This window comes from Limanda limanda, chromosome 11, assembly GCF_963576545.1.
Source record: "Limanda limanda chromosome 11, fLimLim1.1, whole genome shotgun sequence".
Classification (NCBI taxonomy): domain Eukaryota; kingdom Metazoa; phylum Chordata; class Actinopteri; order Pleuronectiformes; family Pleuronectidae; genus Limanda; species Limanda limanda.
In genome coordinates, this window is record NC_083646.1 from 15,628,298 (window position 1) to 15,641,052 (window position 12,755).

At 43.0% G+C, this 12,755-nt stretch overlaps 2 protein-coding genes across 2 annotated transcripts; both read left to right on the forward strand.

Annotated features, from left to right (window-relative positions):
• Positions 1-1,066: 1,066 nt before the first annotated feature.
• im:7147486 (zinc finger protein 26) lies at positions 1,067-6,404 on the forward strand. Its single transcript, XM_061080413.1, has 2 exons — positions 1,067-1,210; positions 3,044-6,404. Exon 2 carries the CDS (start codon positions 3,097-3,099, stop codon positions 6,031-6,033), a length of 2,937 nt encoding a protein of 978 aa, XP_060936396.1. The 5' UTR covers positions 1,067-1,210; positions 3,044-3,096; the 3' UTR covers positions 6,034-6,404.
• Positions 6,405-8,427: 2,023 nt separating this feature from the next.
• On the forward strand, positions 8,428-11,217 carry LOC133013465 (uncharacterized). The gene is made up of 2 exons (XM_061080415.1): positions 8,428-8,590; positions 9,101-11,217. Exon 2 carries the CDS (start codon positions 9,159-9,161, stop codon positions 10,770-10,772), a length of 1,614 nt encoding a protein of 537 aa, XP_060936398.1. The 5' UTR covers positions 8,428-8,590; positions 9,101-9,158; the 3' UTR covers positions 10,773-11,217.
• Positions 11,218-12,755: the final 1,538 nt, after the last annotated feature.

The following is a 12,755-nucleotide window of genomic DNA, read 5'->3' on the forward strand; positions in this document are numbered from 1 at the left end:
ATATGTTGCTTAATTTTTTTTAGGGAAGTACCAAAATATGAAACTTCCATTGGATCACACTTTAAGTAGTGAAGCGTGTTTTACTTTAACACCTTATCATGACACATGGTCTTACAAAAACATAACATAAGCCACAATTTTATTTTTCATCTCACCCTTGTTTCACCTTTGTTTGTCTTGATTCAAACCAATAATGAGAGCAGTGCACTGATAAGCCATGTGAGGCAGTGGGTAACATTTTGATTTGCAAAAATCATGATTCCCTGTATGGACTAGGTTGTGTAAGATAATTTGATTGGAACCGATTGAACCTCAACAAAAAAGGAACACACAATAAGCCAATCATGTAGCCTTCATCGAGCTGCTGAGCCAAATAAAATAACTATTCTGTCAAAGGTCACCGTGTTTTTTTTCCATTTGTGAAGCATGACCTGACACACAAACCTTTTTTATAATATACATAAACGAAATTGCCTGCGTCTGACCTGAGAGGCAGGGGAACCAACAGCTCACTCTTGCCCTGAACCCTTATCTGACTAATCAGGCTCTATTAATGTTTCAAACATTAGGAAATATTAAGCTTCACTTTACCCTACTAAGTAAATATACTAGCTCATGAGGTCACTGAGTGCGTGAGGTCTGCCGTTGGACATTTTTGTCACCGGGGACATGTAGAGTTCATGGACTTACAGGTACATGTGGAAGACAAAGTCTTGTGCTTTGGCATTTTTAGCATTCCCGGCACACACAAAACTAAAAATACTGAAATATGACCAAATTATGATCATGCAAAGGGGTAGGTGGAGGACGTTAAAAAAAATTGCAGTATTTTTTTCAGCATTTTGCCTTTATTTTATATTTATAAATTACAGATCTATGTGGGACAGGGTCTCTTGTGACCTGCATTACCGACTGTAGCCACAGCACCTCATCGTGGCGCAGCTCCAGCTCAAGACCCCGCGGTCGGTAACACGAGTACATCCCGCTTTGACTGCGCATGCGCCGGTATCGCTCCGCGCCTGCAGCCGCTGCAGCCCTCGTTGCTTCTCGCCCTGGCTGCCACAGCTGCATGACGTCTCCCTCCGCCGAGCCGAGCTCCACCGGGAGTCGATGCGTCTGGACGGGCAGATGTGCCCGGAGCCGGTGCTTCTCCTCCCGCTCGGCCCGTGTGGCTCGGCCGTGAAGGATCTCGCTCGGTCTCCTGTGGCTGGTGAGTACGTGCAGACGCGAGCGGGTGTGTGCTGTGCTCGAGCCGCTTCACAGGTCACGGTGACGGGCTCGCTAGCGTCGCTTCTTCCTCCCTCCTTCGTCCGGCCTTCATCGGGAGCGTGGTCGGCCTCCTCCACCTCCTCCTCCTCCTCATTAGATGTCTCTAGCTTCCCCTGTGAGGTGTTTGTGTGCTGGGGTCATACACCGGGCTAGCAGACGTGTTAGCTGAGTGAAGCTTGTGATATTAGCTTGTTATGACCGTACTGCTTGTGTGTATTGTTTAGTGAAACAACATGGCTGTTTGTTTAGCCCACCATTAGCAAGCTGACACACATTTAGATCCGCAGTGTCCACTGGTGGTGTCGCCTCGCTCTCCTCGCTGCGGGGCTGTGTTGTCTCCCCTCCATGTGTTCGGTGGCTCTCTGATGCTCGTCGTCATTTGAATGTGAAGCGCGAATGAACCTCGGTGTTTATTGTTTACTGGTCTAATTGATGTTGTGGTCATTTTTTACGCGAGTGACCAAACATCCGGTTTAGTGTTGTATCATATGTGTCCTGTACAGTAGGCGAGGGGTCCAATAATGCTCCAAAATGGCTGACATCTACTTCACTAAAGACAAAAATTTGAAATAAAACGTCTTATGATGGATATAATAAATCACTGCCTCCAGTGAGTGGTCAATATTCCCACTAACAAGATATTGTTTTTCAATATCTAAATAATTGTATATTAAATATCTGTGAGGTTATGCAGAGGCTTAGAGAAACTGATGAGAAATTAGTCAGATTTTATCCTCACCCTTGCAGATTACTGCCAGGGCTCTGATTTAAGGCTGGCTGATTTTACCCTGATCCAGTAGCACATATTGTTTTCTACTGATATATCTGCAGAAATCCTTCTGTTTATACAAACTTGTAGATTTGCCAATTTTACTTCGGTATACCTACTGTGGTCATCTTCAAAAATTATGAAGTTATTCCTGACACTTGATTATTCCGATCCCCTTCCAGTGTTATTGCCTCAGATAGGCCCTGTTCATACCTGGTATTAACATCTGTCTCTGGTGATCTGATTCATACTCTGACTACTTTAGTCCAGACCTGTCATCAGAATGCATCTATACCGGCGCCTCTGTCGTGTGCAAATACCTAGGTGTGTCATTTCTATTCACAAAGACCAAATGATGTTGGAATTAACTAGTCTGATCATGGCCCTGTACAGACCTTGTGTTAACGTCCGTCCTGAGAGATTGATTACAAGTGGAGCGCTAATAATTTGGGGGGGAGATAAAAACATGAACATGTGGCAATCAGTGTTACTATTGTAGACGTGACCTTAAATATATTAGTTTACAGGGAACATCAATATGTGTGAAGAGAATTTGATGTATTTTGAAAATGTTTTGTAGGCATTGTATTTAGCCTAGGACACATTTTGGTTCACATAACTAGAGGCTTGTGGGCATGCGCATCCCTGACCACCTTCCTGTGTGGTCTGAGTGATCAGATCTCAGATTCCTCTTCAAGACGTTTTGTGTGTGGTCAAACATGTACTTAAAGCTGTCCCCTTCAGTACATGTCTGTGTGCATGTGCTTCTAATCTGAAATTGTAAAAAGACTCATGATTGACCTTTTTCTACATCAGAATGCTGACAAACTGGTTTTATGTGATGTAATCTGTCCCACTTCCCACCTTGCTTGTTAACATAAATACATTAGCACAAAGATTCAGCATCTACAAATATGTCATTAGAACAAATAGAAAGATTTATTTAATGAACATGAAAATCATCTGTTTCAATTACTGACACCATATTATATGTGTGTTTTACAGGAAACTGCCTCGCCTGACCAGACTCCTAGGATCGCCTTGTACATTCAGCTCCCATGATGCTTGGCTTGCAGGGAAATACTTCGTCCTCCAAAGTGTATCGTTGTGTGGCGTGTTCAGCCACCTTCAATGGACTTGCCTCCTTGTTGGTGCATCAGGCATCCCATGCAAATACACTCTCCAAGGTCTCTGGCGCACCTCAGCAGCCTGTCATCAGCCCTCATGAAACACTGTTCCCGAGTATGGACTCGTCCGGTGAGCGGACTGGTCCAACACCACTCTTGCCTGAGAGCAGTTCACCTTCTTTTTATATTTGCGATTGTGGAGAGGAGTTTCTGGACTTCGGTTTAATGCTGGAACACAAGCGTTCACATGTCTCTCAAATTCAGCTTCTGGATAACAATATTGGCAATCACGGTTTTCCAAACCAGCAAGTGTCATTCAGTTCTACTGTAACCCAGCCAGGTTTAGGCCTTGATTTCCCCTCTACCTCAAGGTCCCCACCTGTCAAACTGCCCGAATTACAAGACCATCAAACAGATGTTAGCTTGGGGGATGACATTGCCACCCCAAAGCCTTCTCAAGGCCAGTGTAGACCCCCCCAAGATAACTGTGAGAAACAACTTGACAACATGTCAGCCACAAGGGAGGAAATACCACAGACTCAAGATGTGCATATCCAAGACAACACAAACTCTGTTCTTGACAGTGAAAACCGTGAGAGTTTGCCCAAAAATAACACCCTAATGAAATTGCTGGCATCAGCGTACATAAACCGCTTCCCGTCTAGTCAGTCTCCGAATAACAATGATGACGCAGTTACCCCCAAACAAGAAGTTGTCCCTGTTGATATAACACCAGGAGCAAAAGCTGAATTGCCCTCAATCAATGATCCCTCTATTGCACAGTTGAGGCGACTTCTTGCAAAACCTGGTATGAAGACCAAAGCTCCACCCATTAGCCGAATTCTTGAGTCCAGTAAGAAGAAGGTTGTGTCTCTGACTAAGACTTTCTCACCTGTTGTGGTTCTAGAAACGCGGCAAAAGCTAATGGATCCTGGGAGTAATGGCATATATGGGATATATCAATGTGGCCGCTGTCGTAGGGTCTTTCAAAACTTGGACAGACTGACGGAGCATCATTTGTTGCACAAAAAAGAGAGGATTAAGTGTTGTCGTCGCTGCAAACAGCTGATCATTGGGCGACCACCTCTACCAGACAATCATGTATGCCCTCAGTTGGGAAACAAGGCCATACAGTCCTCAAGTTCTTTTAAAAGCAAGTTTCCATTTGCTCAAAAAATAGTGCCCTTCCATAGGCTCAACAACACAAAAAAGGTTTTCTTTTGTCCTTTGTGCAAGCACAGCTATGCACGGAGGTGGAACCTCAAAATGCACAAGTGTCAGGGGTCAGCTCTGTCTCAGCAATTCAATCCCCCCACTCAGAAAATGCTAGCACTGAGATCAAAAAGTACACCCAAAACAAATGCAGAGGTTAATGCTCTGCCTGAAAATGTCAAGAGTATTTCTGTGGGCACAGAATTTACCGGTCGTATCAAGGTAGAATTGACTCCTTCTAATTCTGACCACACTGCAGTCACTCAGTTGGCCTGGACTCCTCCAGCAAAACGCTTTTCACCATTTTCCCCCAAACCTCCAGTGATGGAGCAGCACAAAGACACCTCTCTGTGTGGGTCTTCACTCCAGCAAGAAGAAGAAAAAAGCTGGGATGCAGTTGACAGTGATGACGGTAATAAAGGGCAGTGGACAGTGCCCTTGGATGATGAAATGGCGATGCTCAATACAGCAGTGAAAGCTGTTCATGACAGGAAGGTGAGCACATCTGTGTCAGTCAGACAGGGAGAGACAACACCTGCCAGCCTGCGCTTACTTGTCCGAGAGGGTTTTAAACGTTACCCATGCAACAGATGCCAGAAGACCTACAGCCGGGCATCTACCTTGAGGCGCCATCTACGGCTCTGTGGGTTCAGGCCACGTGGACTCGGGGCTGTAGCCCAGGGTGGCAGTCACGGGGCCATTCCTATAAACACAAACAGTACTAAACCGTTGTTTTCTTGCTCTGTCTGTGGGAAGAACTTTAACCGCAAAGACAACATGATGGTTCACACCAGGAAATGCCAGTTACTACGACCAGTGCCTGATGTGGACAGAGGAACTGTGCAGCAGCCAAAGCAGAGTTTGCCAGACAGTCCCGCAGATTGTCAAACACAGGATGCTGATGGAGGCAACTGGGGCTTCATGTCACTGCCCTCTGTACTTCCAAGGAGGGTGACATGTGAGTGTGGGGTCGGATTTACATCTCCAAGGCTTCTCCTGGAGCATCTGCAGAAACATGCCCAGGAATCCTACACATGTCCAACTTGTGGAGAGACTGTTAATTCCTGGGCAGACTATGAAGTTCATTTGCAGATTCATATGCATCCTCATCACCAGCTGCTAAAGGGACTGCAACCGCAAAGATCACAGCCTCTGTTACTTCGATTTCAGCAGCAGCCTCCTCCAAAGCCTCCACAGAAGCAGCCGCGCCCAGAGCAGGTTCCAAACCCCTCCAAAAAGCAGCGGATCGGATGCACACGGTGCGGCAACACTTTTGCCACTCGCTGTTCCCTTCGAAGGCACGTGTCATGGAACCGATGCAAAGGCGCACGTGTGCCAAATCTACCCACAAATCAGCCAAAAGTCCAGCGCTGTTCCCACTGCAACTCTGACTTCCCGAACACTATCAGTCTTCTATTTCACCAGAGGAGCGGGGCTTGCAAGCCTGCCATTAAGCCTGTCCGTTGCCCTGTCTGTCTCCGCTGGTTCAGCACAGTGGACGGTTTGCAGAAACACCTGCTCACTCACAAACAGTCTGACCCTTATAGCTGCGACATCTGTCAGGGTACATACCGAAACCTTAAATCACTCAAAAACCATCGCCGGAGGGTACATCGTATCATGGCTGGAGACATTAAGCGTCCAAAACAAGAATAGTTGACATCTTAACTTTATTGATTTAATGTCTAACATGGGAGTGGTGCATAAAGAACAAAGTGCTTAGTATAGTATTATTATCTTCACATATATTCTCTCCACATTTGCCAGTTGTGATTTTCTTGTTTTTACTTTCCAGGAGAAATTTTACAGCTGAATATGTTGATGTTTTTTAAGCAACGCCTGTGGCATACTAGCTTACCACTGTAAAAATAAAAGCTTTGATATACTGTACATTTTTGTTAATCCCTATAACACATAGTGTCATTAGCCTGTAAATGTTATAGCAGTTGTTATTCAAAATGTTATCACAGAGGTTGTGATGTAGCTTGTGATTGTTCCTGGTGTGAATAAACATACCAGTTTGTGAACTGTGTACATTACATCATTTTCTAAATAAGGAAAAAAGTAAATGGTCAACAGACGAAAATGTTTTTGTACGTTGCATGTAGAGCTTGTTTTTATATGAACCTGAATCTTTTTACTGATATCGAGGCTTCATGTCTTTCTCACTATTATATTTTTTCTCTAATTGAGATTATACAAATAATTGTTTTGTTAATTAATAGAAAGGTATATGCCACCTTGTGAAGTGTAGACTTATGATAAAGAAATCAAAATGAACAAAACCAAGTTCCTGACTAATGCAGCTCTATAGAGTTCTATGGTTCTAACCTGCTAGACACAGGTTTCAGGTGAAAGGCTAGTACATATAGATTTACAGGTTGTGGTAATGTTGCAACATGAAGTTTACAGTGACAATTTAAGAGCTTGACTGAGAAATGTTATGAAATCTCAAGACACAAATGTAAGGTTCAGTATTTTAACCAACCCTTCAAATGGTTCAAAATATTTAGGCAGGCGTAATGTTTGTTATTGTGTATTTCCATGTACAATTATTTACTGAGGGATATCATTTAAGGCAGCTTCACAACTCTACGCTCTACAATGAATTAATTTAGCAAGTAAGCAACTGCAGAACTCCAGACTTGCTGTGTCACGTGGATGATTCCATTTTTATTAAAGTTTGGAATAATGCGGCAATAAAGCATATCAAATGATAAGAGTGATATGATAGTGGCTCCTGCTAAGTTATCTGTACTTGTGGCTGTGTCTTGAGGGAGTTCCAGTGTCAAAATTGTGTATTATGAAATGTTGCATCTCTGCACAATTTCCACACAGCAAGTAGGATGAGTAAGTATTCCACCATAACACTTTGCACAGCGTGCTCGAGGAACAGGGTTTAATTGCTGCCCCTTGCATGTTAACATTGTCAGTCAGATTTTAAGGAGTTCTAGGGCAATAAACTTAGGAGTATGACACAATTTGACCTTGCACACAAGGTTGTGACGGGTTTAAAGTAAGTATAGATGTGTAAAATATTTAAATAATATTTAAACTGAATTCAACATGTTTTAGATACTGTCTGCCAGGCATTATACTAATCCAACTCTTCTCGCGTATACCTGAAACAAGTGTGCAACCATAAAACCCAAAACGTACACTATTAAATTAGAGATGCTGACTGGTTTGTGCATTTTTCAAGTTTTCGATTCAATGAAATGTAAAACCATCCCCACATGAATTAAATCCAATTTTGCACAATTATTCCTTAACACTGACAAATAAAAACAGAAAACTGATGTCCCAAGTTTTTGATTCATACTTTGCCAAAATGCAAAACAGTTTGGGCCATAGCTCTTGATCAGCAGTCTGAGGTGAGACTGTCTCCAAGGACAAGAATAAACTGTTAGGTTCAAACATGGAGAGTCCTGGAGGTGCTGTAAAACATCTGTGTTTCCATGGCAACTGAGGAAACTCCATCTGCTGCGCTGAAATCCTGAATAGACATGAGTAAGCGGGTATGTTGTTTCCCCAGTCAAGACTGAAGTGTCTTTGCTGGACAATAAAACATCCATATATATCGTAAGCAAGAGCACTATAACAAAAGTTCAATGTATGTTGTTGTAATGCACAATTTTTGCTGTAAACATAGCGAGGGAGTATAACGCATAATAAATCTTCCTTTGATTTGTAAATGTTTATAAACGATTTGTCATCCTCTGCTCATAAAGAAGAGTTTAAACCCACAGCCTTTGCTCAGGAGCTAAAACCAGCCTGCAAACCTGAAATAAATAACAATATGTCATTTATTACTGATAAAACATTTAACTCTAGGTGTAATGTTTTGAACTTATCGTTCTCTCTGTGTCCGACCCATGGGTCGAGATTAGAATTCACCTAATGTAACTAATAACTAATGAGATTCAAGATGAACTGACACCTCCTGTCGATAGGTGTCGGTGTCGCGCAGCAATCCCGTGACTATTCCCTGTAGAAGTGCGCCATCCGAAGAAGAGGAGCGAGGAGTTTCCGTTTTTCCGGCCTCCTGTATTTTGCCGTGGCTAATGGGTTAGCTGCAGCCACTCGTGCTAAACGCCGGTATTTTGGCCCGACTCGGAACGTCTCACTCATCGACCATGGACAAGCTGTTTGCGGTTTGCTGCGGGGACAAACCAGACTGTTGATACGGCTCCAATTTGGTTTCCATGTGAAAGTAAGCCAACGTTATTGTTCATGAGCTAGTGGAGGCTAACGCTAGCATGGTAGGCTTGTAGCTTAGCAAGCCAAGCGCGCGCTCTGCAAATTAACAACAATAACAAATGTATAGCCTGACACGTTCATTTATTTTACAAAAATTAGGTTTTACAGAAACTAATTCTTACAACCATACATTTGCTGGGTTAATACGACGCGTATTTCATTAGCTTGAAAGTGTATGACACCTGGTAGAGTTCATGGACTCGACTCAGAAGTTTGGACTTTTTAAAAAGGCAATAAAGAGCAAATAACGATAAATAGCACAAAGAGGCAATAAGGGATTGGAAGAAATATTGGTTTAGGCTAAGCATGAAATTAACTGTATCTGTTAGGTTAACTTGGTCCTCAGAGCCAGATTGTGTCAGCTGCCAATAACATGTGGGGTGTTTCTGAATTTAATATTTGGTATATTCAAGTAAATTCTTCTGTTTGCATTCAGTATGATACATTATGATACTCTTTGCAGGAAGGGAGCTTCAGAGGGCTGCACGTCATCAGTGAACACATCCATACCCAGCCTGATCATGGAGAAAGAGCAACAATCACTAAAAAATATCCTGGAGGATGGATTAGGCCGGGATTTGATGGATGCCGGCCGGTTTTGCTTCAACTGTGAGCAAATATTTTCAGACCGGAGATCCCTGGAGCAACATGTGTGTCTTGCTTCAACTCACATCTGCTCCTGTGGAACTGAGTTTACAAAGTACGCAGACATGTTAGACCACAGCACGACGCATGAACCAGGGCACCAAGTCCTTGACCACGAAACGATAAGAAAGCGCCGAATGGAGAAGCTCATAGCAGAGGAGGAGCAGCTGGTAAGATTACAGAGCGGTGACGTCATCTGGGAGGCACCGAAATTGAACAGTGTGCCAACAAAATCACTGGCAGTGACGCCCAGGCCGCAGGTACCCTTTAAATCAGCTTATAAGCCACAAGTTCCCATGCAGTCCGCACAGATTTCACAAGTGCCTCAGTTGTACCCCTCTGGGTCAAAAGCGTCCCTTCCCCAAAAGTCTGTCAGCTCTGTAAAGGGCGTGAAGAATGTTTTTGCAGGTGTAGGTGCACCAACCGTGGATCTTTGGACACTTTACCAGCCAGTCGTTTTGCTTAAAACATCTCGTCAGTTTAACAAGATAATGCCATACGGTTGTGGTAAATGTGGGCAGTGTTTTTCGTCAAAAACGTCTCTAATCTCCCACCACGGCTCTCACGTCACAGATAAAGTTTCAGGCTGTATAGGATGTGGGCTGCTGCTCTCGAGCAAGAAAGTCGTGCCTCGCTTCCATGTCTGTAACTCGCCCAGCAGTGTTACCAAATTGAGACTCATTACTGCGAGACCGCTGGGCTTCAAGATGCCAAATGAAACCAGTATGGAGAGTCAGAAACTGAGTGCCAAGGGGCCACAGGCTAGTACCTCTATACAGCTGAAAAGGCAGTATCCCAGTGTAACCAATAAAGGCGTCCGGAGACCTTTTGTCCCTTCCAACCTGCAATTAAAACGCCAGGATATCAGAAAATACCATAAAAGTGATCAGGGGCGTCATGTTACTCCATCGCTGCAATCAAGGATTTGGAGTCCTAGCACATCCAAAATTTACAACACTGTCTCCCTTCCATCTAAGAGCCAGAGTCCAAGACTGAGTGCAGCCAATAAAGGCAGTCACTGGATTCCTCACTCCATGCAGACAAAGATGCCCACAAACATTGCATCAGCTGCATCGAGCAAACCTACGCAGATGTCCCCTACAACAAATGGGTTCAAATGTCGAGTCTGTCATCTTCCTTTTGAATCTGCTCAGCTCCTTCAGAGGCACAAGTGTATCCGAGCACGAGAGTTTATGGCACTGCAGAGCCCGGCTGGCAGACAGCAATACAAAATAAAGATTGTGACACCAGGGACAAGCCCAGTTCCCATTCAGATGAATGGTGAAAGAAGATTCCAGGTCCCAGCTGCTGGTTACATGAAGAAAAGCCAAGTTGTGGCTGTCGGTCTGGACAGAGAGCAAGATGCAGTTCCTGTGAATAAGAAAACGGGAGTGGATGCGGACGATGATTGTTATATTGTTGAAAGTGGACCAGACAAACCTGCTGAGATGATTTACCAAGTAACCTCATCTGTTCCTATTAAAACTTGACAAAACTAAGGCGCTACATCCAGTTTGCATGTTACATTTTATGTTAATGATGGACCAAGTACAGGAACATTGCAGACTCTAGGTTGGACAGCATCCACTGGTTTATGTTTATCACAAATAACTACTTTCAAAGATTATGTGTACAAACATGCATCTTGAGCTGGATCTCTCTCAGAACAGTAAACAGGATTAACTACAGAGTCTGAAGTTGGTATCTCTATGGTTATAGAAGATGTACATCGACATTTCTCATTATTCAATGTTTGTGCATGGTTCATCCTTATATGATGGGATAACCAGGCACTGCGCTTTGCTTTCAAAATATTTTTTTGTATGATCAGATATTGTGTTGTGTGACTGGGGACTGACCACGATACCTTGTGTTCTTGCCAGTTTTGGAAACTTCAAGAATACATTATATGTTGTATTAAACTGTATTTTTAAATTCAGTGTTTGTGTGTGTATGGGAGAATGCAAAAAAGATATTTGTGAGATTATTCACATGATCAATTGACTGAATGTATCGTGACTTTAACCGCAGAGCTATGCAAACACCTGACCTGATACCATATGTATACAACAGGAAAGTCCAGTTTATGATGCATGACAAGCACAGTAAATGTAAGACTATCAAAATAACATGGCAGTTAAAACAGATTATGTGAAATCCTAAAAGGAAGCCATGATTGGAAATATATTGAGTCTGATATGGTGGCAGGAAAATAAATGGGGCAAATCAATTTTTGTTTTTTCCTGCAAATGTATAGTATGTTATATAGTATTATATTCAACAAATAGTATAAGTAATGATCTAAACTTCAGTAATTATCGTTATTTGAGTCATTTCTATAGAACTTTGCATGAAATGTATCGTAATAATGGGGCTCCGACTTATTTAGCTCATTCAGGTGCAATTATCTGTGCGTCCAGCAGATGGGGCCATTTCAAAGGTCCGCGCCCGCCTCGGCTTCTACTGGGGAATTTGTGCATGCGGCGTTCAGGTGTGTTTGTGCGCCTGTAATCTCCACAGTAGAATCAGAAAGCAAGCGCCTCCTGTCCGAAGAACATAGATGAGGGTGGATGGTGTTTGCACAGGTGGTGCTGACCCACTCTGCTTCAATCTGCGACCTGGAGGCATGTCAGCCACATTTCTGGTATTTTATCTCCCTGTCAAATCCACAACGTTGGTGTAAATCACATTTCCAGCAACCCAAGTGTATGTCAATAAACATATCTCATCAAACACACAACAAATACATAAGTAAATACTTATAGACACACTCATGGTTGCCAACCTTTACATTACTGGGCCTCCGAGGTCAAGTCACTCATAACCCATACCAAGGAGGTTCTCTGCCATTTTGCCTCTTTTATTCATTTTTGGTTTATTGAAAACAACGGTTACCAATATGAACCTTTAACACATCAATGTATCTAGATTTGCACTGGTGTCGATGCAGTATTGAGGAGTGGGAAAAGAAAAACGCCAGCAAAAGTTAAATAAATGGATAAAATAAATAAATACATTTTTAATTGAATAAACAATTCCTGTAGAAAAAATGTTTCAGGCATTTTGTCTGTCATGCAGTGAAGAGATTTTGCAAATGTCTCATGATATGGGGATTCAATTTTATTTTATTGTGTTTTATCTAATTAGTATTGAATGATATAATATCAGTGTGTTAAGTGTTTCCTTCGGGTTATTTATTTAAAAAAGAATCATATCCAGAGGAGAAGGAATCCTCATCTCTTTTGACTGGAGCCAACTCTGACATGAAGCCCACACTGGGAGAAAACACGCTCCAAAGCCCTTCTCACAAAAAACCACACGAGTTGTCATTCCAATTAAATCTCGTTCGCTTTGACACATTTGAAATCCGACCTGCAGCGAAGCGGAAAGTTCCCACAGCCCTGAAACAAGCTCGCTTGCTCGGCGTGATGTTCTCCTCTTTCTGCATCGCGGGCGGATGTCGCTGCTCGCCC